This window comes from Urocampus carinirostris, chromosome 6 (assembly GCF_059441175.1).
Source record: "Urocampus carinirostris isolate Australia breed hairy pipefish chromosome 6, RoL_Ucar_1.0, whole genome shotgun sequence".
Taxonomy (NCBI): Eukaryota; Metazoa; Chordata; class Actinopteri; order Syngnathiformes; family Syngnathidae; genus Urocampus; species Urocampus carinirostris.
The window spans coordinates 26,971,270-26,994,288 of record NC_142354.1 but is presented as its reverse complement, the minus strand read 5'-3'; the positions used below and the strand labels follow the sequence as shown (position 1 = coordinate 26,994,288).

Sequence of the window (23,019 nt, the reverse complement as noted above, 5' to 3'; positions counted from 1 at the left end):
GCTCTTTAACCAGTCTCTCAAAGCACTTCATTATGATAGGAGTCAGTGCAACGGGCCGGTAATCGTTGAGTGATAAGATCTGGGGTTTCTTTGGCACTGGGATGATGTTGGCAAATTTGAAGCATGATGGTACTTTGGCTTGGTCTAGCGAGGTGTTGAAAATGTCTGTTAGTACACAAGCCAGCTGATCGGCGCACTCCCTAAGTACCCGCCCCGGAATGTTGTCCGGGCCTGGAGCCTTCCTTGTGTTGACCCTTCTCAGGGTCTTCCTCACGTCAGATGAGTCCAGGTGGAGTGCTCTTTCGTCCTGATTTGGAACCGCTTTCGCTGCAGGGGTGCCGTTTTGTGCCTCGAACCTTCCAAAGAATTTGTTGAGGTCATTCAGAAAGTCCATGCTAGTGTTCTGCACTGGGGCGGTGGTTGGCTTGTAACTGGTGATGGCCTGAATGCCTTTCCACATATCCCTGGTGTTGGTTGTGCTGAGGAAACGTTCCTGGATTTTTTGACTGTGCGTTCGCTTTGCTAGTCTGATAGCCCGGTTCAGGTTAGCCCTTGCTGATAACAGCGCCTCCTTGTCACCAGATCTAAAGGCAAGGTTCCGTACTTTTAGTTGTTTTCGTATTTCAGCAGTCATCCAGGGCTTCTGATTGGCACGGGTGCATATAGTTTTGTTATTGCTGACGTCTTCTGCGCATTTACTGATGTAGGCTGACACAGAAATGGCGTACTCATCTATATTTATTTTGTTGTTGTAAGTTGCAGCCGATTTAATGTCTTCATTGACTTGAAAAGTGCTATATAAATGCAGACCATTTACATTTATAATGGATGGATGGCTCTTTGAAGTCAGTTGGGCATTGTTCACATGTACCGTATTGTCCGCACTATAAGGCGCACCAGGTTATAGGGCGCAACCCCAAAAAATAGTTTTTGGTCCTATATTTTCCACACATAAGGCGCACCGGATTATAAGGCGCTACAATGGGAACGCTGACAAAACAGTCGGATAGTTCAGTCAAACTTATTACCCCCTTAACATTCCGAAATCTTGCAAAGAAGCAAATACGTGTCGTAGACACGTGCGGATGCGGTCTCCGTACGATGTCACCAAACAAACATTTCTTAGCTTAAAACTCACTTCTACTCCATAGCATATGAATAACCTACTCTTCTCGTCGGCTGAAAAATAGTCTGTGTAATATAGTGTAATAATCTGTGAAGCCCTTTGAGACTCTTCGTGATTTAGGCCTATACAAATAAAAATGACTTGACTTCCATTTTATTTGTTGCTGGCTACTGTGTGGACAGCAAAGTAAGAATTTTATTGTACAGGGAAACGGGGTTATTTACTGTGCATACGACAATAAACACTTTGAATTGAATTTAGTTTAAAAATAGACTCATCACAGAAACATCAAGATCGTTCCAAAACAAGATACCGGGAAAATGTAAATCCGCATAGCTCACCTAAGTTCTCTTGCAGCCTTCACATTCATTAATGATATGTAACCATGGTCTTCTTACAACCGTGAGTGAAGTAAATCCAAGAGAGTAAAATATTTACAAATACAGAATATTAAAAAATGTTTTCTCTATGCCGTAGTGCAACCCAACCAACGTGTGATTCAAATTCATCTTTTTCGGCCAATTGCAGGCTTTGTTTCGCCCCTTTAGCCTATGCGAGCCTGTAAATGATAAAAAGGATCTGCCCCCTTTACCTCCGAATAACTTTAGCCAATAGTGACTGGTTCAAATGATGATTGACACATTGGTTAGGAAATGAAACGCCGGTATATAAATCCCAGCATACACCGCGGACGACTTCGCCTTCGGGGGAAAATCTAGTCGGCGGCTGCTTGCTTTAATTGCAAGACTTTGCGACTTAATATTGATCCATATATAAGGCGCACTGTATTATAGGGCGCATGGTCAGCTTTTGAAAAAAAATAAAGGCTTTTAGGTGGGCCTTATAGTGAGGAAAATACGGTACTTAATAAAGAAAATATTTCACTTTCAACCTTTTAAGGACATTGCAAACGACGCACCCCATTTTAATGCATTTTTGCTTACTATTCAAATCAATGTTGTTTTGTAATAAGGTCTTTAAACATTAAATAACCGTGTACCTGGTCCCGATGATTAAATTTCAAAAACTTTTGGAGGACTCGAGATTTTTTATTTTTTATGTTCCTTGTTTAAAAATAAAAGCTTGGAAAACACTGCCTTCACGTACCTACATTTTGGGTACGAACGGAGGAGAGCAGAGAAGTCGAAATTTTCCCGGTCCCAGCTACGCATTCGAGGGGCGTCTCGCCCTGGCGTTGCCCGCCCCGTGGGTGTGTTCACCGCCAGCCGAGCCCGGCCTCCGCATCCACCTGCTCCCGCCCTGCCTCTTCACTGGAGAGTCTCCAGCAGTCTCCAGCAGTCAGCCAAGAGCGGCCAACTTTTTTCGCCAGGAGCCCACGCGGCGAGCCCGGACCTCTCGAGTTTCGCCCACGGAGAGATGTGGATTGTGTCTCCCGCCAAGGCTGAATTAAGTCAGCGGTTTCAAGGTTTTTGTGTGTGCTCGTGTTAATCTAGCTAGGCGGTGACGACGAACAGGTACACTGGACCGTTGAGAGTCAGCATCGGGATTTTAATACCCTTGTGCCCAACTTGGACGCGGAAGTGATCGATATTGGATTTGTTTTCAATGACTGGCCACGATGAGTCTGAAGTTTGGCCTTTAATTTTTTAATTTAGACGCTGGCTGTCAGGTAGGTGATTTATTTCCCCCTCCGTGCTTCCATGTTTTGAAATAGCTTTCGTTCATTAACCGTTAGTTCTAATGTATTCACTACTTACATCTAGTTAAGAGTTGCATTCCAACCAAATACTGTACTGTTCAACTACAAGCACTACCATGTAAATGTTACCAATCAATCTTAATATATATTTACTATTCTTTTTTGTAATCTCATTTTTCTTGTCATCTATTACATGCTATTCCTGGAGTGTCACATCTAATCTCGCTGTAAACAAGACACACCAAGTTGTTATCAATGACAATAGAGACTATTATTATTCATCATTTTCACTTGGAAATCCTCAAGCAGATTGTTTGCTGTTCTGTCGACCATGTGTAGCCAAGACTTCCAGTCTGTCACGCACAGTTCCAATTTCTGCAACAATTTCATCCCATCCCTGTCTTTCTTTCACGTTTTGATTGCATTGCAGAGGGTAGCATTATTTGTTTGTCCATAAAAATGTGACTGCTTTTAGCACTCTCATTATCCTTTAAGCTCTTGACCATTCATATTCCATATCTTTATTCTTACTTTTGCACAACTCTTAATGTTATTGCACTAGTTTCTGATGCAAACACAATTCAGGTCAATCACCCACTACTGTAAATATGACCTAACTATCTTAATATAATTTTATTTTATTTTTATTTTCTAACTCTTTTATGACATTCTTGTACAAGAGAGACATGTCTTATCTCGTAAAAAGATGAAGACTACACTATAATCAATGACTATAAGGACAAATCTATTCTTTAATTATCGCTGAAATGTTTCGTTTTCAATTTTGGCCCAAATTCAACTTATAATGCACCATGCTATCACATTTATAGAACACCAAATCATAATTTGTTAAAAGTATTACCCTATAAAGGGTTGTACTCTCCCCTTTTGTCAATTGTTGTGGGTGCCTTATTTGATTTCATCTGCTGGTGTGAATGAGCCGACTTCTGTCTCCGAATAAACAGCTGGCTTGTTAACAAATTGCTAGTAAAAAACAGAGGTTTAAACAGCTGGTTTTGGTCATGACTTTACTCTGGCAGAGCTATTTGGGAGCCCTGGTGTCTTTGCTCTGCACTACAAAAGAGAAATTCTTATCCCATTGGTAGAATATTTTACTCAGTTTGAGCGCATTATATCTAGTTTTGATACATTGTATCTTGTGCCTTGGAATGAAATAAGAGAAACATACTTAAAAAAGAAATATTGTCCTATTTATGGTAGATTATTTAGCTGACTTTAAGCATTTTTTTCTACCCTGATATGAAAAAATGCCTAAAACATCAACAACAATCTACAAAGGGCTAGATAAAGTAATGTTGCTTCTTTTCAATATGACATTTATTAATTTACTCGGGAAAAAAACAAGTTAAAATAGCTTGAACATAAAATAATTGCACTTAAAGAACATTTTTATGTCAATGGGGTAAGATTGTATCATTATTATTTTTTTGAAGTCCAACAATCACTGTCACCTAAGTCATCTTTTAGTGGATTGTAATTTACAGCTGGCGTATGTTTTTCCAAATTATGTTGCTTTAATCGAACAAGTCTATGATTATTTTAATGTTGTCAATTTCGAATAAATCAATTTTATTTTCCCTAATAATGTTCTGATCAGTATTTTTGATTTCCAGTTATTTTTAAGGCATTTTCTTTTAAATAACCATCCACTAATCCAACCATCCACTAATGTCGTGTTTTGGAAATTAAATCGCTTAGAGGCAGCATGTTGGCGTGATGATTTATTGCAACCATAATGCATGTCAACGAAACAAAAGGAACTGGATCCGTCCGATTCTTCTGATAATGTGACTAAAAGTAATTCTCCAAAAAAGAAAAAAAAGGTATCAGTAGGTGATACCAACACTGAATATGAGATCGGGACATCCCTAGTTCTACTCCTAAAAGCGCATAGACATGTTATAACATGGTGAAACTATAATTTGAATGATTACCATTACATTATGCAATTAGATAGGAATCTCATTTTGTTTTGTGGTGATGGAAACCACACATGCGTACGCACACGTTTTCTATTAAATGGAAGGAGGCTACAAGTCTCCAAATGTTTCACTCCGTTCCATCAGCATTAGTTGACTTTGAGGAATATCCAGTTTAAGTTCAGGGCTGCTGCTCCAGAACCATCCTGGATTAAGAACATCCATCAGGAGCCACAAAAATCGACATAAATTAATATCCCTCCAAAACATAGAGAAATAATCGTTTAAATTAATAAGCAGCTTTTCATTATTAAATGTTTCCATTGTTGTTCTTACAGATTTGGTTAAATCACTAATTGTGTGCTACCGGAAGTTCATCGGCCATGGAGCTGCACAGTCCGTGGACACTCCACATCCTTCTGGCGCTGTGCAGCTTCACTTTGGGGGACCCATTGATCAATGACCCAATGGCTGCACCTCGTGTCTTTGTCTCCTTTAAAGGTAAGGAACTGCATATTTTGATTGCAAAATGTTGATTTCTCTGTATTTGTTTTTTATCTTCTGCAGACACTTTTAGTAGTGATTTACATAGCTGCTTTCTATTGTCAGGGGGTACACTTGTGGCCTTAACACTTACAGATCACATTAAGTATCTATTATACATGTTTCCCACCTTATAGGCATAGCCACTTTGTTGTTAGTCCTTCTGTAAGACTGTAAAAATAACCCAAAATTATATAAATTGGGTCAAGCATGGGCTGATCCATTACTTAGGTTTTTGAACCAACATGCTCTGTTATATTTGATTATTGTGAATCGCTTTGGGAGGTTTTCTGTGATTTGTAAATTGATATATATATATATATATATATATATATATATATATATATATATATATATATATATATATATCAATGTATGCAGTCTATTCACGATTTTTTTTGTTTTTCTTTGTACAACGTTCACTTCCATTAGTGGTCCTATTTGTTTGTCCCAATTGAATTTTTTTTTGTTTCAAACAAACCCACCTAATTGGGTCATTTTTTCAAAACACCACATAAAATATGCTCATATTGTCGGAAATCCCCTCTCTCCCCTACAAATTAAAGTCATTTTAAATAGAATAACACTAAAAATTAGTTCATTTGGATTAAAAGACCAGCATTTTGGTGATTCAGTACAAAATAACTCTGCAAACATTTGTTTAAAAAATCCCTACAACATTTTAGTGAGTTTGGTTTATGTAGTACAATCATTTTGGCCTTTAAAAAAAAAGAAAAAAAAAAAAAAGAAAGAAAGACAACCCCAAAAAGAATGGAAAACATCCCTGAAATTTGAATCAAATCTATCCAAGTAGTGTGCGTTGTTGACCCAGTTTGGGTTATTTTTTGCCCAACAGTGTTTTTGGGGGCTTATTTTTTTACTTCTCTGTGCTTATTTTTTTTTTTTTTGTTGGTTTGGCTGGTATCGATGTGAATGGAAAATTGGAGGTCAAGCTAAATCATACTCTCATGTTACAGTGGCTTTAAAGGGTGAATTCTAAAATAAAAAATGGATATAAAATTCAGTTTGAACACGTTTTTGAAAAATACCCAAGGGGGCCCGGCTGTGGTCCAAGAGTAATGTTGGTCCAATTTTTGAATCTTAGTCTCTTTAAATTATGTCTTTTGAGGAAAATCTTTACCCCTTTATAAATATGACTACTTGTACCACATTGACTTAAGTGTGAATGTTGAATACGGCAGAGAAGGTTTTTGTTTGTTGATAAGTGAATGCGGCACAAAGATGCTTTCATTGTTGCCTTGTTCACTTTCACTGTATATCTCAGTGTTTATTTTTTTTCACTGACTCCAATCACAATTTCTCACAATTTGTTCCGCTTTCCGCACAATTACATGGTGTGTGTCATAACTGGTTGGCCCTTAAATAATCATTCCCCGGTGAGGTATATTCTCTGCTTTGGTTCTGTGTGTTAGTTAGTGGCTGTACAGATTAGGTGAAACGTATTCTGTAGGGGTCCGAGTCAGAGAGCGCATTATCAAGAGCAAATTGCCAGGATCAGTCAAGCAAAGCAGCGTCCCTGGAGGCCAGTCCAGCTCGGAGATCAAGTCTTTGATTAGCATCAGGAGAAAAGCCGAGGAAGCGAGCAGCGTCGCCTCCTGTTTGCTTTGCGTTCCATTTCCCAGCGCCCCCTCCAACAAGTTGACTTCTTTAAGTGGACCGGCACGGTTGATTGTTTAAGTCGTTTTTCTTCTTTAATCAAGGAGGATTTAATACATGGGTGAGCACCTCCAGAGCCCAGCTTTTTTTCATTTTACATTTCAAATATGATTTTGCTCACGATTGGACGATTGCATGTTCGTGTGTCCTTTTTTATTATTTCCAGGGTTTGTACTGGTGCTTGACATTTTTGAAAATGCTTTGACTTTAATGTTGTGTTTTCAAGCTTTGAAAAGAAATTGAAATTCTGGGTAAAGTGCATGTAAACGCTTGAAATCGTTGCCATGTTCCTCGATAGCCCGACTCGATAGACATGCATTAAATAACAAAAAACAAAACAAGTGTGCTTAACTCATTCAATGCCAGATGTTTTTCTGGAACAGTAAGTGCAGGTGCCTGCCAATTTTTACCATTTGACTCAGTTTTGCAGGCCGACAGAAAGTTTATTTCTCTATCTGTATAGCCCGAGGACATTTCAAAATAAAGCTCGAACCCTCATCTTTCCTTGAAAAATAAGTTGATAATGTTTCTGGCTTTTACTTTTGTTTATGATAAACAACAGTTCAACATTGCTAATTTTCTCAAAAATACTTGTTTCCAAGAAAACGGAGAAAAAGGGCTTTTTGTGAAAGGATGCATATTAAGCAGAACTCTTACTTTGGTGCTTTTTTTTCATTTGTGATATCGAAACAATGCTCTCCTTAAACCCAATAAATGGCTTTTCTTTGCCATTGCATCTCTTCTCTCGTGATTAATGGTATCAGCCATTAGTTTGTGTGCCGTTCTCATGTGTAGCGCCATCAACAAGTGCAACAGAACATGAGCATCAGACAGATGCAGAGGCCCTGTTGTCTTAATAAACAGCAAGACAATCAAAAATACAAACTATGGCTGAATGTGGAAAAAACAGCCAATGGATGGAAAATAAATAAGCACAAAGTATGTGTAAGATGAAAGACAGTGACTTTGTTTTAGTCAACAAAGTCAACAAAATACATTTGATTGATCGATGCAAACATAGATTGTGCGAGCCACTTTGAGGTGCTTTTTGCCTAATATACAACGCTCGTCCAAATCGGGTAAATAACGTGTAAAATATATTTTTATTCCAAGTTATATGGTAGAAAATAGTGGTTCAGATGACCAGTTCATATTTACTGCAACTTAGTTACACATAAGTTCACCTTTAGAAGAATTTACTTTCCTTGGCCTGCACCCACCTTAGAAACATCGTTAGTGTTGGTGGGATCAATAATATTAGTGATAACACCAATTAATCAATAATTATTATTTACAATATAATATTGTTTTTTCTTTGAATGGCACTGGATAAACTAGAAAATTAACTTTGAAAGTCATTAAAAAGTACTTGATTTTGTCCTTAAAGGGGTGTACAAACCTTTTGTTTTAGAAAAAGAGTAAAAATCTATATTTGCATGCTTTAGAAATGTATGAACTCAACTGATATAATTTGCAGTCCGAGGCAGGCACTGCGCTTTGATTTTGGTTGAGGGAAAAAGGAGGCGTGACTTTCTTGCCTACCTGTTCGTCTCTCCAGTCGATAAGAATTTCACCGTCTACTGAAGCTGCTTTCTCGGAGGACTGCACCCCCTCTATTCAATATCGGGACTCTATCTCCTTTAATTGCTTTTTGAAAGGCCCGTGTAGTCTTCACCTTGGCAAGCTGACTGCACTTCTTCTGATGCATTATGATGGATTGAGCTGTTTGGGATGATGATGATGATGCACCTCAAGAAGAAGAGCATTGAACTGAAAACTGTTTTTTCATTATAACATCTTAAAAACTTGCTTTCTGTCATCTAACTCAGTAGCAAAATTGAATGTAGAGGTCATTTCTCTTTCAGAGATTCCATGAATTTCCCTTAGGGGATGAATAAAGTATCGATCTATCTATCTATCTATCTATCTATAATTTACAAACGAGTTTTGGATGGCTTTTTAACCACTATTGAGTTTGTAGGTACAGTATTTTTGTCTCGCGTGATTAATGATTCTATGCATAAGCTACCATATTTTCCAGACCAGGGATCGGGAACCTCTTTGACGCAAAGAGACATAAAGGCAAAACTATTTTGATTTTTTTTTTTTTTGAGAGAGAGAGAGCGGATCATATATTTCAAGACAAAATTTAAAAAAAAAAAAAGCTCTCCAGAAAAAAAAGCTAATTCTTCAGCTCATTTTATTTTACAGATTAAATTAAAATTTGTCTCCATAGATTTATGAACATAGATTTTTTAGTGAGCTTCCATGTGGAGGATTATTTAGCCATTTACAGCCAAAACAGGATTTGTCGGTATGACACCTTGACCCCAACAGTCAGATATGCCTCGACTTAGCACGAGTGACAGTTAGCTCCGCATGTAACAGTGCATTAAATAATTGCGGACGTTTTCTTTTATGTTCAAGCCATATGTACTCATGAAAAGTCCCATATATGGTTCGCGAGCCATATGTCCCCGACCCCGGTTTTAGACCATACTTTATTGGTATTGCCTTAAATAGAAAGCTTTTGTACAGCAGCTAAATTTCCCCATTTAGTTGGACGGATCGTTGGCTTTCAATTTCAAAGATGCATCATACATATTTCTTCATGTGCCAAAAATAATCATTTTTCCTCCTACCTGTAGTACATTTTAGATTAGAAATGATCAAAAAGCATCAAAATATGAAACAAATACATGTTAAAATTAGTTTACTGCACAATAAACTTAAAATAAGAGGCACAGAATTTAAAAATACTGAGAATCAAGGAAATATTGAAAATTTTTGTTAACCTTTTCGCCTTGCGTATCTTGAAAAACTGATCCAATGACGTATGCTTGTGATGGCTTTTGACAATCCGTCGGAAATGCGTGAAGCAGACGTCATCATTTTGAACTATAGCCCGACTTGTCAAATATTTTAGATATTTTGAGATAAATTCCAACTTTAAGTTAGCATCTGACTTGCACAAAAGCAACTTGTATGTAAGCTAAAGACGTATGTATTTATTTTCTCTTTTTCTTCTCTAAAAGCAATACATGGGATATAAGACTTCTGCTTGCGCACTCAGTTTTTATGACAGGGCAATCAGTGCAGTCATACGGCTTGGTAGTAAAACAAATGTGAAACTGTTGTGACAAATGTATCATCTCCAACATGACAACAGGTCTGGAGGAAGAAACTTTAAACGCAGAAGAGAACTTTGTCCAAGCTTATCACATTTTTTGCACCATTAACTGAGGAAATAGGGCAGAGTTCGCCAAAAGTCTGCCAGTTTAGGCAGGAAAGGTGTAATCAATGTCAGATGAGAAATCTGTTTTCAATGAAAAAGGCGTGGTAGTAAAGTAAATCTACCCTGGGGTAATCGGTTGACAATTTACGATTAGTTGAGACAAGACTGCCGTCGCCAGTAAGTCCAGAGAGACAATACATTAGGAAGAAAGTCCATGGGGAGCTTTTTAACATCTGCTAGGTTGAGTGAGTACTCAAATAAATTTTGAGTTTGCTAGCGTTGCCAGGCAAACTTATGATTGAAAATAGAATAGAATAGACCTGTCTATATTGTTGTTGATATCATTGTGGTGAAACAATGTATGCAACGAGATTACACATGGCACTCCAAGAATGGTAAACTTGTAACAAATACTTTGAAGAGAAAAAAGCTAATCCAGTGGTTAGAAAAATGGGTTACAACTTGTTAAGTTGTAATGATAATGCAATGAAAAAGAATAGTGCATTTGTGACAGTAATATATAATAAAAACAAATATAATTACCAAGGTATGTACTGGACTGTCTCAGAAAATTAGAATATTGTGATAAAGTTATTTATTTTCTGTAATGCAATTAAAAAAACAAAAATGTCATACATTCTGGATTCATTACACATCAACTGAACTATTTCAAGCCTTTTATTATTTGAATATTGCTGATTTTGGCTTACAGCTGAAAAAAACTCAAAAATCCTATCTCAAAATATTAGAATACTTCCTCAGACCAAGTAAAAAAAATAATTTTATAACAGCAAAACTAAATCAAACATTTGAAAATGTCCATTGATGCACTCAGTACTTGGTTGGGAATCCTTTTGCACGGATTACTGCATCAATCCGGCGTGGCATGGAGGCAATCAGCCTGTGGCATTGCTGAGGTGTTATTGATGCCCAGGATGCTTCGATAGCGGCCTTCAGCTCATTTGCATTTGTAGGTCTGGTGTCTTTCATCTTCTTCTTAACTATACCCCACAAATTCTCGATGGGGTTCAGGTCAGGGGAATTAGCAGGCCAATCAAGGACAGTGATGCCATGGTCAGTGCACCAGTTACTGGTGGTTTTGGCACTGTGGGCAGGTGCCAGATCATGCTGGAAAATGAAATCCTCATCTCCATAGAGCTTTTCAGCAGATGGAAGCATGTAGTGCTCTAAAATCTCTTGGTACACAGTTGCATTTACTCTGGACTTGATGAAACACAGTGGACCAACACCAGCAGCTGACATGGCTCCCCAAACCATTGCTGACTGTGGGAACTTCACACTGGATTTCAAGCAACTTGGATTTTGCTCTTCTCCAGCCTTTCTCCAGACTCTGGCGCCTTGACTTCCAAATGAAATGCAAAACTTGCTTTCGTCTGAAAAGAGGACTTTGGACCACTCTGCAACTGTCCAGTGCTTCTTCTCCAAAGCCCAAGTCAGACGCTTCTTCCGTTGTCTTGAGTTCAGAAGTGGCTTGACCATGGGAATACGGCTATTGTAGCCCATTTCCCGGACACGTCTGTGAACTGTGGCTTTTGATACCTGGACTCCAGCTTCAGCCCACTGTCTTTGAAGCGCCCTCAAATTCTGGAAGCGGCTCTTCTTCACAATTTTGTTAAGGCTGCGGTCATCTCTCTTGGTTGTGCAGCGTTTCCGGCCACATTTTTCGCTTCCAACAGACTTTTTGTGGATATGATTTGAAACTGCACTCTGTGAACAGCCTGCTCTTTGAGAAATTTCTTTTTGTGTCTTACCCTCCTGATGGAGGGTATCAATGATGGTCCTCTGGACAGCAGTCAGATCAGCAGTGATTTAGTTTACTGAACCAAGCTGAGTGTTTTTAAGGCTCAGGAAACCCTCGCAAGGTGTTTCGAGTTAATTAGATAATTCAGGTGATTAGTTGAATAGCCTACTTGTATACTTTTTCATGATATTCTAATATTTTGAGATAGGATTTTTGAGTTTTCTTAAGCTGTAAGCCAAATTCAGCAATATTAAAATAATAAAAGGCTTGAAATAGTTCAGTTGATGTGTAATGAATCCAGAATGTATGACATTTTTGTTTTTTTAATTGCATTACAGAAAATAAAGAACTTTATCACAATATTCTAATTTTCTGAGACAGTCCAGTATATATATATATATATATATATATATATATATATATATACATAATGATATTTTTCCCCAGTTTCATTTATTAAAAACAAAACAGTAAATCAATGGTGGCAAGAAATGTTTTTAGTTTGTTTGTTTGTTAAGGGTGGTGATGGCCCTGGGGAAGGAGCTGTCCCTGAGCCTGTTCATCCTTGTTTTAAGGGACTTGTAGCGCTTGCCAGAGAGGAACAGGTGAAAAGGGTGGTGGCCGGCGTGGGGATTGTCTTTTATAACATTAATGGCTCTAATACAGTATCACAAGCCGGCAATGTCTATTAGACTGGGCAGAGAGCAGCCGATGATCTCTTTGTTTGTGTTCGTGCTCCCAGCATACCACACGGTGATTCGTTATGCCAGATATAGTGTTTGGATAGCTGGAAACGAGTCATGCATGAGCCTATTATGACACAATTTTTGGGAAATTTAAATACTGTAATACTGGACTCTGAACGGTTCCCCTAAACCCCCTACCTCCCTGTGGAACAAAATCGAGGCCAAATCCACTGGGACAACAGTATATAGGTCATCTTTGGCACAGCACCTAAGATGGTAGCTTTGTAAATTTGTATTTCTAAAAACAATCAACAAACACTGCAGTATATAACCAGAAGCTTGCTTCTATAGGGAATACTTGGCAATTTCTTGAATGCAGAACAGTGTTGTATTCATGCTGGCTATAGTTACATCCTTCTACCTACTGACAATGCAGTATATAGTGGTACCTCTACTTACAAATTTTATTTGGTCTGGGAGTAGCTTCGTAAGTAGAGGCGCATTTTGAATGCGCTAATCCATTGCTAGCCCCGAAAAGTACAGCATGATATTATTTTAAAAAATTATCAAAGAGCATCAAAATATGAAACAAATGCATGTTAAAATTAGTTTACCGCACAATAAACTTAAAACAAGAGGCACAGAATTTAAAAATACTGAGAATTAAGGAAATAATGAATTTTTTTGTTGCATGGGCCCCGGGTTGACAGGCAGATCTTAAGCCATAGTCAGTTTGTTTACATTCGGGAAACTCTGGAGTGGCTAAAAGCACCCTGTACTATACTGTACTTTTGATTTCGTATCTTGAAACGCCTTCGTAACTAGAGGTTATATTTTTCCTCCCAGGTACTTCGTAACCAGAAACATTTGGATGTAGAGACATTCAAAAGTAGAGGTACCACTGTACTCTACAACATAGGTTTTAGTGCATGGGATCAAGTCAAGTCTACACACATTATGTTACAGCTGGAAATGCCTTGCAAATTGCAATGCAATTAAAAACCCAAATGGTTTGATTGAAGAATGCCAAACAGCAGTGGTTAACAGTATTTTAGGAAGATCGAATTAAGTATAAATGAAATGCTTAGGTTGTTGTCAGTAGTTCACAGTCTGTTCATTTCTCAGAGTGTCTGATCACGACTACTTTTTAGTCAAAGTACTAAGTGTTTAAAAGACAGAATAAACATTATTTTTGAGGTTCTAATACAGAACCAGTTGAGAAGAACGTGATAGAATACTATTGAGGCAAATTTACTCTTCCTTAACCTTTCCCACCGGAACTGAAGAAGCTACAGTTTCGAATTGACTAAGAATCCCGGCATGGCAGACGGCTACTTGCATGTGCCGAAAAAGGTCTAAAGTCCGTTTTGCAGTGTCTTTTGAGAGTGCTACACCTCTACAGCATCTTGATTCAGGTTACAGGCCCGGTCTGTAGCCAGCCTCTGTGAAACTGAGATTGGCTCTGCATAACACTGAGGACCTAGTAATATCTGTCAGGCTTGGGTTTCATGGACATGCGGCATTTGTTTTACCTTATCCAAAACATTCCTCGCTAGAGGATCAAAATACAAAATAAAATGAATCACTTTACATTTACTTTCTCCGTGCCAGTGTAGTAACTTATTTTATGCATTTACGATATGCTTAAAACATGGAAGTTCACGTACTCTCCTCAAAAAGCATGTACATTAAACAAGTCCATATGTTAAGCATATGTAAAAAATTAGTAGGTTCTTTCCTCAAAAGAAAAAAAATCTGGCATAGAAAGCTCTGCAGATGATTTCTGTCAAGTAAAGGAGACGTGTTTATTTTTATGAATTTATAGAATACTTTCTGAGTTAAACCCCTCAGATGGGTTTCTTAAAGAAGCACAAAACAGAAATCGAAGTCTTTTCTGGACTCGTTGGAACTTACATGTTGATCAGATAGTATTAAATATACAGGGAAAAAGGTAGAATAAACCTCTTATGTGGTAGTAATACTAGTACAAAAAATGTTGCATTCTCTTTTGTGCCCTTTTTCTCTCGTTGAATTAAACTTCATTGATTTTAAAGTGATGTTTATATATATATATATATATATATATATATATATATATATACATATAGGCTTTGTGATTTCCTTGTATTAATTATTAAAGGGAATTAAATGTTGGTTGAAATTTAAATGAAATGAAATGGTTCAGAATATATCCAAATTCCCGTTTTTGGCGACATCAGTCTGATTTGCGGAAAAAATATCAGTTTTTTTCCCTGTCACAGTAGAGGCTGTTTGGATAATGCTAACTGATTTAAGGATTTCTGTAGTCGTTCCAACTGTTGTTGCTGGAGAACGTGTTGATTCTAATGTGTGAGGATGGACTTTTCTTGGCATCCATTGAGTCTTGTCCACAGCCATCTGAGACCCCCTGCAAGGCTGTTTTTGTCAATGTCCCATCCATTTTGACTCGATCCTTTGGCGGTGCCTCCTTGTGATTGGTGATGGAGTCAAATGGGGAAACTCTGCCATGCAATACCCTTGTTGTTGTTATTTGGGCCTCACCCACACAAGATTGCCCTAAGAAGGACCTAGCGCTGCAGGGGCGTTTGTGTAGGTTTGATGTTATTCAGAAAAGTTCATTCACGAGCTGGGAGATCTGGGGGTGGCCATCAAACTAGCACTAGAGTTTTTCCACTCAAAGAATGTGGCACAAAGCCTCCTGCTGGAACTACTCCGTGAATCTTATGGATTTCCCAGTGAGTGTTTAAAAACACAATGTGAGACTGTGACGAGAGGACAACAAGTTAGAAAAGAGGCGAAACATGAGCTCTTTACAATTGAGAGATAATGTCTGAAGTCGCAGTCTTACAACATCCCTTTCTGGTATTACAGTGGAGAGAAAATGTTGCAATTGACAAAGTGTGATTACTATTAAGCAACATTTCGTAATATTGTACTCAAATGTTGCATTTTATTCAGACACGTGCTTTATATTGTCTCCATTCCCCTATTTGTTTAGACAAGATCCATAAACTCTTGGAATGTGAAAATCTCCATTGCTTTGCCTTGAGTGTGAGGATGGTACTACTAAATCCTTTATTGAAAGTTTGCCCTATGACTTTCAATGGGCATACTTAATATTATCACCCCACGCCACCCCCCACACCCCCTCCACCAACACCACCACCAATAAAGTCCTGTGGCGTTTCTCAGAGTTTCATAGTAGCCTGCTTTGCATTTCCTCTCTGAAAGACAAACGGCCCCAAGCTCAAGATAAACTGCTCCTTTCTAAACGAATGAGACAGAAATATTCACAGAGAAGCGAGGCATACAGAGCATGAACTAGGATTTTACTCTGACTTTTACTTTTCGAAGACTGTGCAAATTCCATCCCTTTTTCTGCAGTATGGATCCAGTGTCACCCGTCATACTATATTACTTTTCTGCTAGTTACTGGATGTGAGGACCATCTGTTGTTACTTAAACTGACCTTTGCTTGTTTGCTTTTATCTGCGTCCATTTCACAGCAACAATAAACATCTTAATCCTACATTAGGTTTAATAAATGGTCGTGTCACACTTCTGTTTGATGGCCTGTCAGACGTTGCTCAACTTTGGCAAGTGTTATTTTAACACCCACAATTAAGGCTGTAACCTTCCAATCCAATCACACCATCACACTTTGCGACCAGAAAAAAATTCAAGAACTCCACCTCTCTCACATTCCTAGACATTGTGATGAGCTATGGTTTTTCAATGCAAGCCATCGGGGATAATTAAATAGCTGCTGGGACGCACTCAGGGAAGACAAGTAAATGAACTGGAGGGAATGAATAAGCGGATCTTGCTGTTTTTCTAAACGTGCAAGTAGCATTGAGAAAATGTAATTGATTGGAATTAATGAGGTCTGAGAGATAAATGATGGTTAGGTGAGATGTGACACATCTAATGACACATTATGGGGATAGAATGGCTAATGGGTTTAACTCATGAGTAGGTCAGTAGAGATTACAGTGCATTGTGAAAGTTTACACTCATTTCTGTGCTCCTGTAAAGTGAAATATTAAACTTTTTGTCCAGTGACTTTTAGGTTTTACCGAAAGTTCGGTTATGCACGCACCTATCTCGTCTTTAGGCCTATTAAAGTTGGAATTCTACGGAGAAAATCCGTTAATTCAGAATTTTATCTGCAAACCATATTAATTTATGAAAGGAGCGATATATGGCTCGAGAGCCATAGGTTCCCTGCCCATGCTATAGACCAGGGGTGGCAAACACGTGGCTCTAGAGCCGCATGCGGCTCTTGGCCAATAAGAATGCGGCTCTTTGCCTCATCATATACTCTACATACGGTGGCTTTTTGCCTTGTTTCATGTTTAGGTTTTTGGTGTATTGAGGGTGGACACTTTCCTTGAAATCAACACAAGAACAATACATGTTGTATTAAAAGGAGAGGAGTATGTTATGGGAAATAATATGTTTTTAATTGTGTGTGTTTGTTTCTGTCTGTCATGGCAGGTTAGTGCGTGGTGTGGCTCTTTGACTCTCACAGTTAAAAATTTCGGCTCTTTGTGTCAAACTTGTTTCTCACCCCTGCTATTGACAATTGTTCGTCTGTTTTGGCCACTATTTTAGGTTCATAATTGGCCGATAATTATTTTTTTTGGGCCCTAATGATCAATATCATCAATAATTGATAGAATTGCTCACACATTTCAACCGGCTCAATTTATTCAATAAATGAAATGAAATAAATGAAATTAGTTTTGAGATAATTTATTTGTACGAATCCAAATTGTGACCTTGCATCTGTTGCAAGGTCTGGTATGTTAATCTGCATGATCAGTCGTTCCAATAATATGTAATGCATATATTCACAGCCATGTAATCACAATAGCGTCAACATCTTTTCATATAGTTAAGACGTACCCAGAGGATGATCGAGTCCTGACATGCTTTCAAATTACAGCAGGCAGCAGGATTAGTATCGATGCAGCAACAAGCCTTTCACGCCTGGGGCTAACCTAACCTCTGGCTCCTCATTGCTATTATTTTAACACATCCCTGATCTCTCTTAGCAACATGAACTGGCGGCGTGGCAATGGGCTCTCGAGGTGTTGAAGAAATTCACTTTCATCAGAAGGCAGGTTTGAACCATCTATGAATAGAGCTGCCGTGACTGTGGATCAGGATTCGAGTTATGAGATAGCCAATAGGAGCCAAGGTCGCACAAAGCTCACCCGAGCCCATTAAAAGCTGCCACGAAGGGCCTCCGAACCCCCATGAAGAGACAATCAGGGTTCCTGTCATTCTGTATTTATAACTTGAGCGCTGTTTTGAATGCATTTGATTTGTACCCTTTTCAAAGTCCCCCTCTCAATCATAACCCGAGTCCTGCTGTGAATGCATCAAATTTGTACTCAAATATTTTTTGGGCATTTAATCTTTATGAACTAATATACCACATTTAGGGAATCTGCTGGGTCCTTCTATTCCTGTTCAACCCCAGCTAATATTTTTATTTTAGCTTGGTTGTTACAGTGGGATCAAGGTTAAGTTGCTAAAATATTTGTGTCATATTAAAGTTAATAAGTCATTACTAGGGGTGGGCAAAACTGTTCTGGAAGTTTTAGTATTGATTTAATCCAAGTACATATATGGTAGTACCTAACAATACCAATACTTTTTCCTTTGAAATGTCATGAGGTTTAAAATAATTAAACCATCCCGCTGTGGAACACATGTGCATTGTTTGTATACAAAGATGACCGTCCTCAATTGGCAACCATGGGCTGTAATCTGCCTCACGTTCTGATTGGGTCAAAACAAACGCTGTCAGATTTATGAATTTGCCACAGTAGAGGACCAATTTACAACCAAAATTTAAACTGGCATTGTAAATGGTCTGCATTTATATAGCGCTTTCCAAGTCAATGAAGACCTCCCAAAGCGCTTTACAATGTGCTTCACACTAACCCTTCCACACACACACTCACACACCAATAAGGTGTCAGCCACGCAAGGCGCCTACCTGCTTATTGGGGGCAATAGGGATTCATTGTCTTGCCCAAGGACACGACTTATAACACGGAGGAGCCGGGAATCAAACCTGCGACCTCTTGATCCCAAGACGAGCGCTCTACCTCCTGAGCTAATGCCGCACTTTGTTCTTATCTGTTGTTGAAAAATAAAAGTCCACAACGCACTGCACTTCCTGTTTACCTCTTTTGTATTTAGCTACTGATGAGGGTGCACGCCTTGATTTGGCCCTCTCTTTTTCCCGTCAGTCAAGATGCTGTAGCAGGCCAGGTAGGGTGAGGTGCTATATGTGTGCCTGTCAGTCACACTAACAGGCATATACTTAGATGGTGGCTGTGGGTGCTGGGTGATTGAAGGACCAAACTTTCTACATATAGAAGCGGCACTTTGAGGAAATAGGTGGAGGGGTAAAGTATCAATCCTAGGACAATAGTATCGATCTGCTCCAAGTACTTGCTTAGTATCGATAACATTGAAAGCCCCGCTAAGCATTACTGCAAAAGACTAAGAACCAGCATGGCTCTTTTGATTGTAAATACGTAAATAATTCTCATGATAGTCGTTCTTCCAATTGAATAACCAAGCACATTGGAATTTTTCTGTAATTTTATTCGCAAAGTGGGAATACACCCCTTAGACTCATTTTAAATATATTTCAAGAATGTTTATGCAAAGATACTGATTTAATACCAGTGGAGTTTTTGTATTGGAGGAAGTGTGCATTGTAGAACGTCTTCAAACTTAGTTCTTTGGCAGTACATGTAATCAGTTTTTGGCATCCCCACATCTTCTCAGTTGATTACTTGAGTTGACATGATAATCTAGCTGGTTTACCACAAACTCTGCTTTGACTTGTCTCGCCTCCTGTCAATTAAAATGTTTTAGAGACATCATGCAATTGGGAGAGAGCTTTTGTTTACCGCCAGCTGTGTATTGCCTGCAGGGATGAAGGGGTGGGGGTGGGGGTTTGAATAGCATCATCAGCAACCATGTGAAGAATTTACTGTATTTATTCTTGTGTAACCTACACTCTGGTATAATGTTCACCCCTACTTGTGGATTAAAAATCTGTAGAAAATGTTTTACTTTTTTTTAGCTCAAATTAAGTGTTATAAGTGACAAACATTGAATTTGTGCGTCCATGATTAAAATAATTTTTTGACAATATATAGTATGAGAACAATACCAACAACAAACTTACAATGTATTCATTCAATGTCCTTCAAAGTCCGATTCATCATTGGATACGTCTAAAAGATTTGTTTCCCCTCGTGGTTTTTTTGGTGTTTATTTTTGTTTTTCAGGACGTCTTTCTATTTGCTCCATTATCTTACATTTGTCTCCAGTACCGTAAATAAAAATAGTATGATAATGAGATAAAATTGAATGTCTTTTAGTATGTCATCGATATCGCTGGTTGTCTAGAGGCAAGGATTCAGCACTTTCACTGCTACGACCAGAGTTCGATCCTCGTTGCATCCATTTTTTTGCAATTGTGGTCAGCTATATTTTTTGACTGATCAATCATTGCTCAAATAACGTAACATACTAGGCAAAATCCTTATGTATAATGCGCACCCAAACCATGAGATCTTTTCCAGTTAAAAAAAAACTACACGAATAAATACTGTACTTATTTTGTAAGAGGCCATCATCAATACAATCTAATAGGATGCATTGATTTGATCAGATGCCATGATCAATTCAGGCAAAATTATTTTATTTCATGAATTGAGCAGTGATTATTATTTGACTCACCAACATCTTTGGCTATTTTGGCAGATTTTCCCTCCATTCTATATGTTGCTGTTTGTCTCACTGCAACTCGAAGAGGACTTAAAACATAACAGTATCGCGTGTTTAATTGTTTTTTCACTTTTATTACAAATAAACTAAAACTGTCTATTCGGTGTTAGATATAGGTTGGGGAAACAAAAAAAAAACGTTCTCTTCTGGAGCTCATTATCCCCTTTTGGAATCCCTCATGCAGAGGTCACAAGGTAGGATATTCAACCTGTCTGTCAAACATCAAGCCTGAGAGGTGTTCCTCGCTGTTTTCCAATTGAAAGTCAAGTGTGGAGAGACCGAGTGGTCATTAAAATTTGGATTTTGTCATACTCCAGCACATTTCCTCAGCTGTCAAACTGTCTCGGTCTGTTACCTTGAGTGGTTGTCTCCTCAGGCACAACTGAACTTAGACAAGTGGTTTTCTCTTGTTTAATGAGGAGAACAATAGTGATGGCGAGCACCCTGTGTGGGCAAGTGTTACTGATGGCAAATGCTATTTTCTGGATTATATGGTGATATATATTGTGGTATGCACTTGGATTCAAAGAGAGCAGGTTTTTCTACACCCAAGACAACTCCAATACCGATCGTATTTTCCACACTATAAGGCGCACTGGATTATAAGGTGCGCCCCGAAAAATGAGTCTTACGTGATATGTTTTTAAAGGTGCTTGTAATCGAAACTGTAGTGACTTTGGTATCGATTGATCAGTCAAAATATATCGCTGATCAAAATTTGGATGCAATGTGAATTGAACCTGAATCACAGCGGAGAGAGTTGTCTCCTACCCAGAAGACCACAATGGATGTAGAGGAACACAATGCAATGCATCAGGATTCATTTAATTATCAAACTATTTTTAGTCCCTTTATCGCAGTGTTGTTGTGATTATTGAGCTAGGACCACAAGACTATTGTCAAACATTAAACCGGTCCGTGGCACAGAAAAGGTTGGGGATCACTGAAATACAGTATTGTAGCGCCGACTCGCAAAGTCTTTTCAAAGCCCACAATAACTGAAAGGAGAGATTTTGGCAATTTTTTGGTCGTCCTAAAACATATAAATGTATGCATGGTCGCATGTATTCAACGTTTGTCACTCACAATGCTTAGTTGAAGCTGAGGAAAAGTGAATTATTTATACCAATTTTTTAATCGCTTGATGCTTTCTATTTTCTCTGCTACTGTAGATAAAAATAGTGTGATGATGAAAAAAAGACCTAATGCGTTTTCGGAAACCATCCATGTCCCTAGTGGCCTGTTACCATCGCTATCCGAGTTGAATCGCCGTTGCTGTCATTGTTATGTAATTGTGGTCAGTGATAAATAATGTCTGATCAATGATTGGACAAATAGGATAATATACCAGTTTGCATTTCCAATTCAATCTGAATACAAGGCGCACCAGATAATAAAGCACACGTTCAGATTTCTGGCCAATTTTTTGGTGCACCCTATAGTGGGAAATTATCGAATTGATAATTTTAGCTAGAATACTAAAATATATGAAACTAGTCTTAGACTAGTCTGAGCACTAAAAGAGAGTTTTCACTTAACAACAAACTATTATGTGGTTTGTTGGTCTGAAGCAAACAAAATGGTGTAGCTTACTGACAAACATGCCTCCTCGCATTCTTCTGCATGCTTCTTTTCATGGCTGTGTCCTCTCTAGGGTTTACTTTATTCCATTAATAAATTCTCATGTGTTACTTTCTTACTCCATTGTTTCTGATATTGATCAAACTTGAAAGTGGAGACCCTAAGTGAATTGTGAAAAGCCTGCTGGTAATCAGTGATTGACAGTTGCTATTTCAACTTGCCAGTCAAGGTTACTTTGATTACTTCTGTGGGAAGCAGAGCAGCAAGGTAAAGCATCAGCAAATTATGTTTTGTCTCTTGAGATTAGATCTGAGACATACATAGCTATCAGTGAACAAAACATCTCTTTAAGTACAAATTGGGGCTCGTGTCATCAACTAATGCATTAACAGGGTTCATGAGGGTGCTTGAAATCCTTGAAAATGCTTGAAATTGTTGTCATGTTTATCAACAAGTCTTCTTAAAGATTACGCAGACACTACTCTCTGGTGGCTTCGCTTTGCCATTTAATTTATTTTTCCCCTGTGATTAACGAAGGCTGGCATTAGTTTGTACAGGATTGTCATATAAAGTGTCATTTCCTGGGCACTATAAAACGTGTATTAGTGCAATGATTTCGTATCAATTATGGACATTTATTATTGGCCATGTAAAAAAAAAAAAAAAAAAGGTAATGTTTCCCAGTGATGGGAAAAACCTCCTGCAACTAAAAATATAAGCTACATATTTCTGTAATCTTTTACTTAACACCAATTTGAGGAGAGATTTTTCTTAAAAACAAATATATTTAGGATTTACTCAACATTTAAAAATCATGTTGTATCAAATGCACACAGAAAATTAAAAATCACATTTGTAAATTGCAGATATATTTTTGGCTCCGCAGAAATTGGTAAAAATATCTTTGGAAGTACATAAAGTGCTTGAATTTGGCCTTTATGAAGTGTACAAACCCTGATTTGATTTAGAGAGGTCAATACATACA

The 23,019-nt window shown here is 38.1% G+C and overlaps 1 protein-coding gene across 2 annotated transcripts in view; it reads left to right on the top strand.

Annotated features, from left to right (window-relative positions):
- The first annotated feature begins 2,412 nt into the window (after positions 1 to 2,412).
- The window catches only part of LOC148364430 (semaphorin-3F-like), a 69,777-nt gene continuing 49,170 nt past the window's right edge, over positions 2,413 to 23,019 (top strand). For both annotated transcript variants that reach the window (XM_088338523.1, XM_088338522.1), the window contains exons 1-2: positions 2,413 to 2,756; positions 5,065 to 5,227. In XM_088338523.1, coding sequence (XP_088194649.1) covers positions 5,110 to 5,227 — 118 coding nt within the window. In that variant the 5' untranslated portion in view covers positions 2,413 to 2,756; positions 5,065 to 5,109. The remainder of the gene's footprint in view (positions 2,757 to 5,064; positions 5,228 to 23,019) is intronic.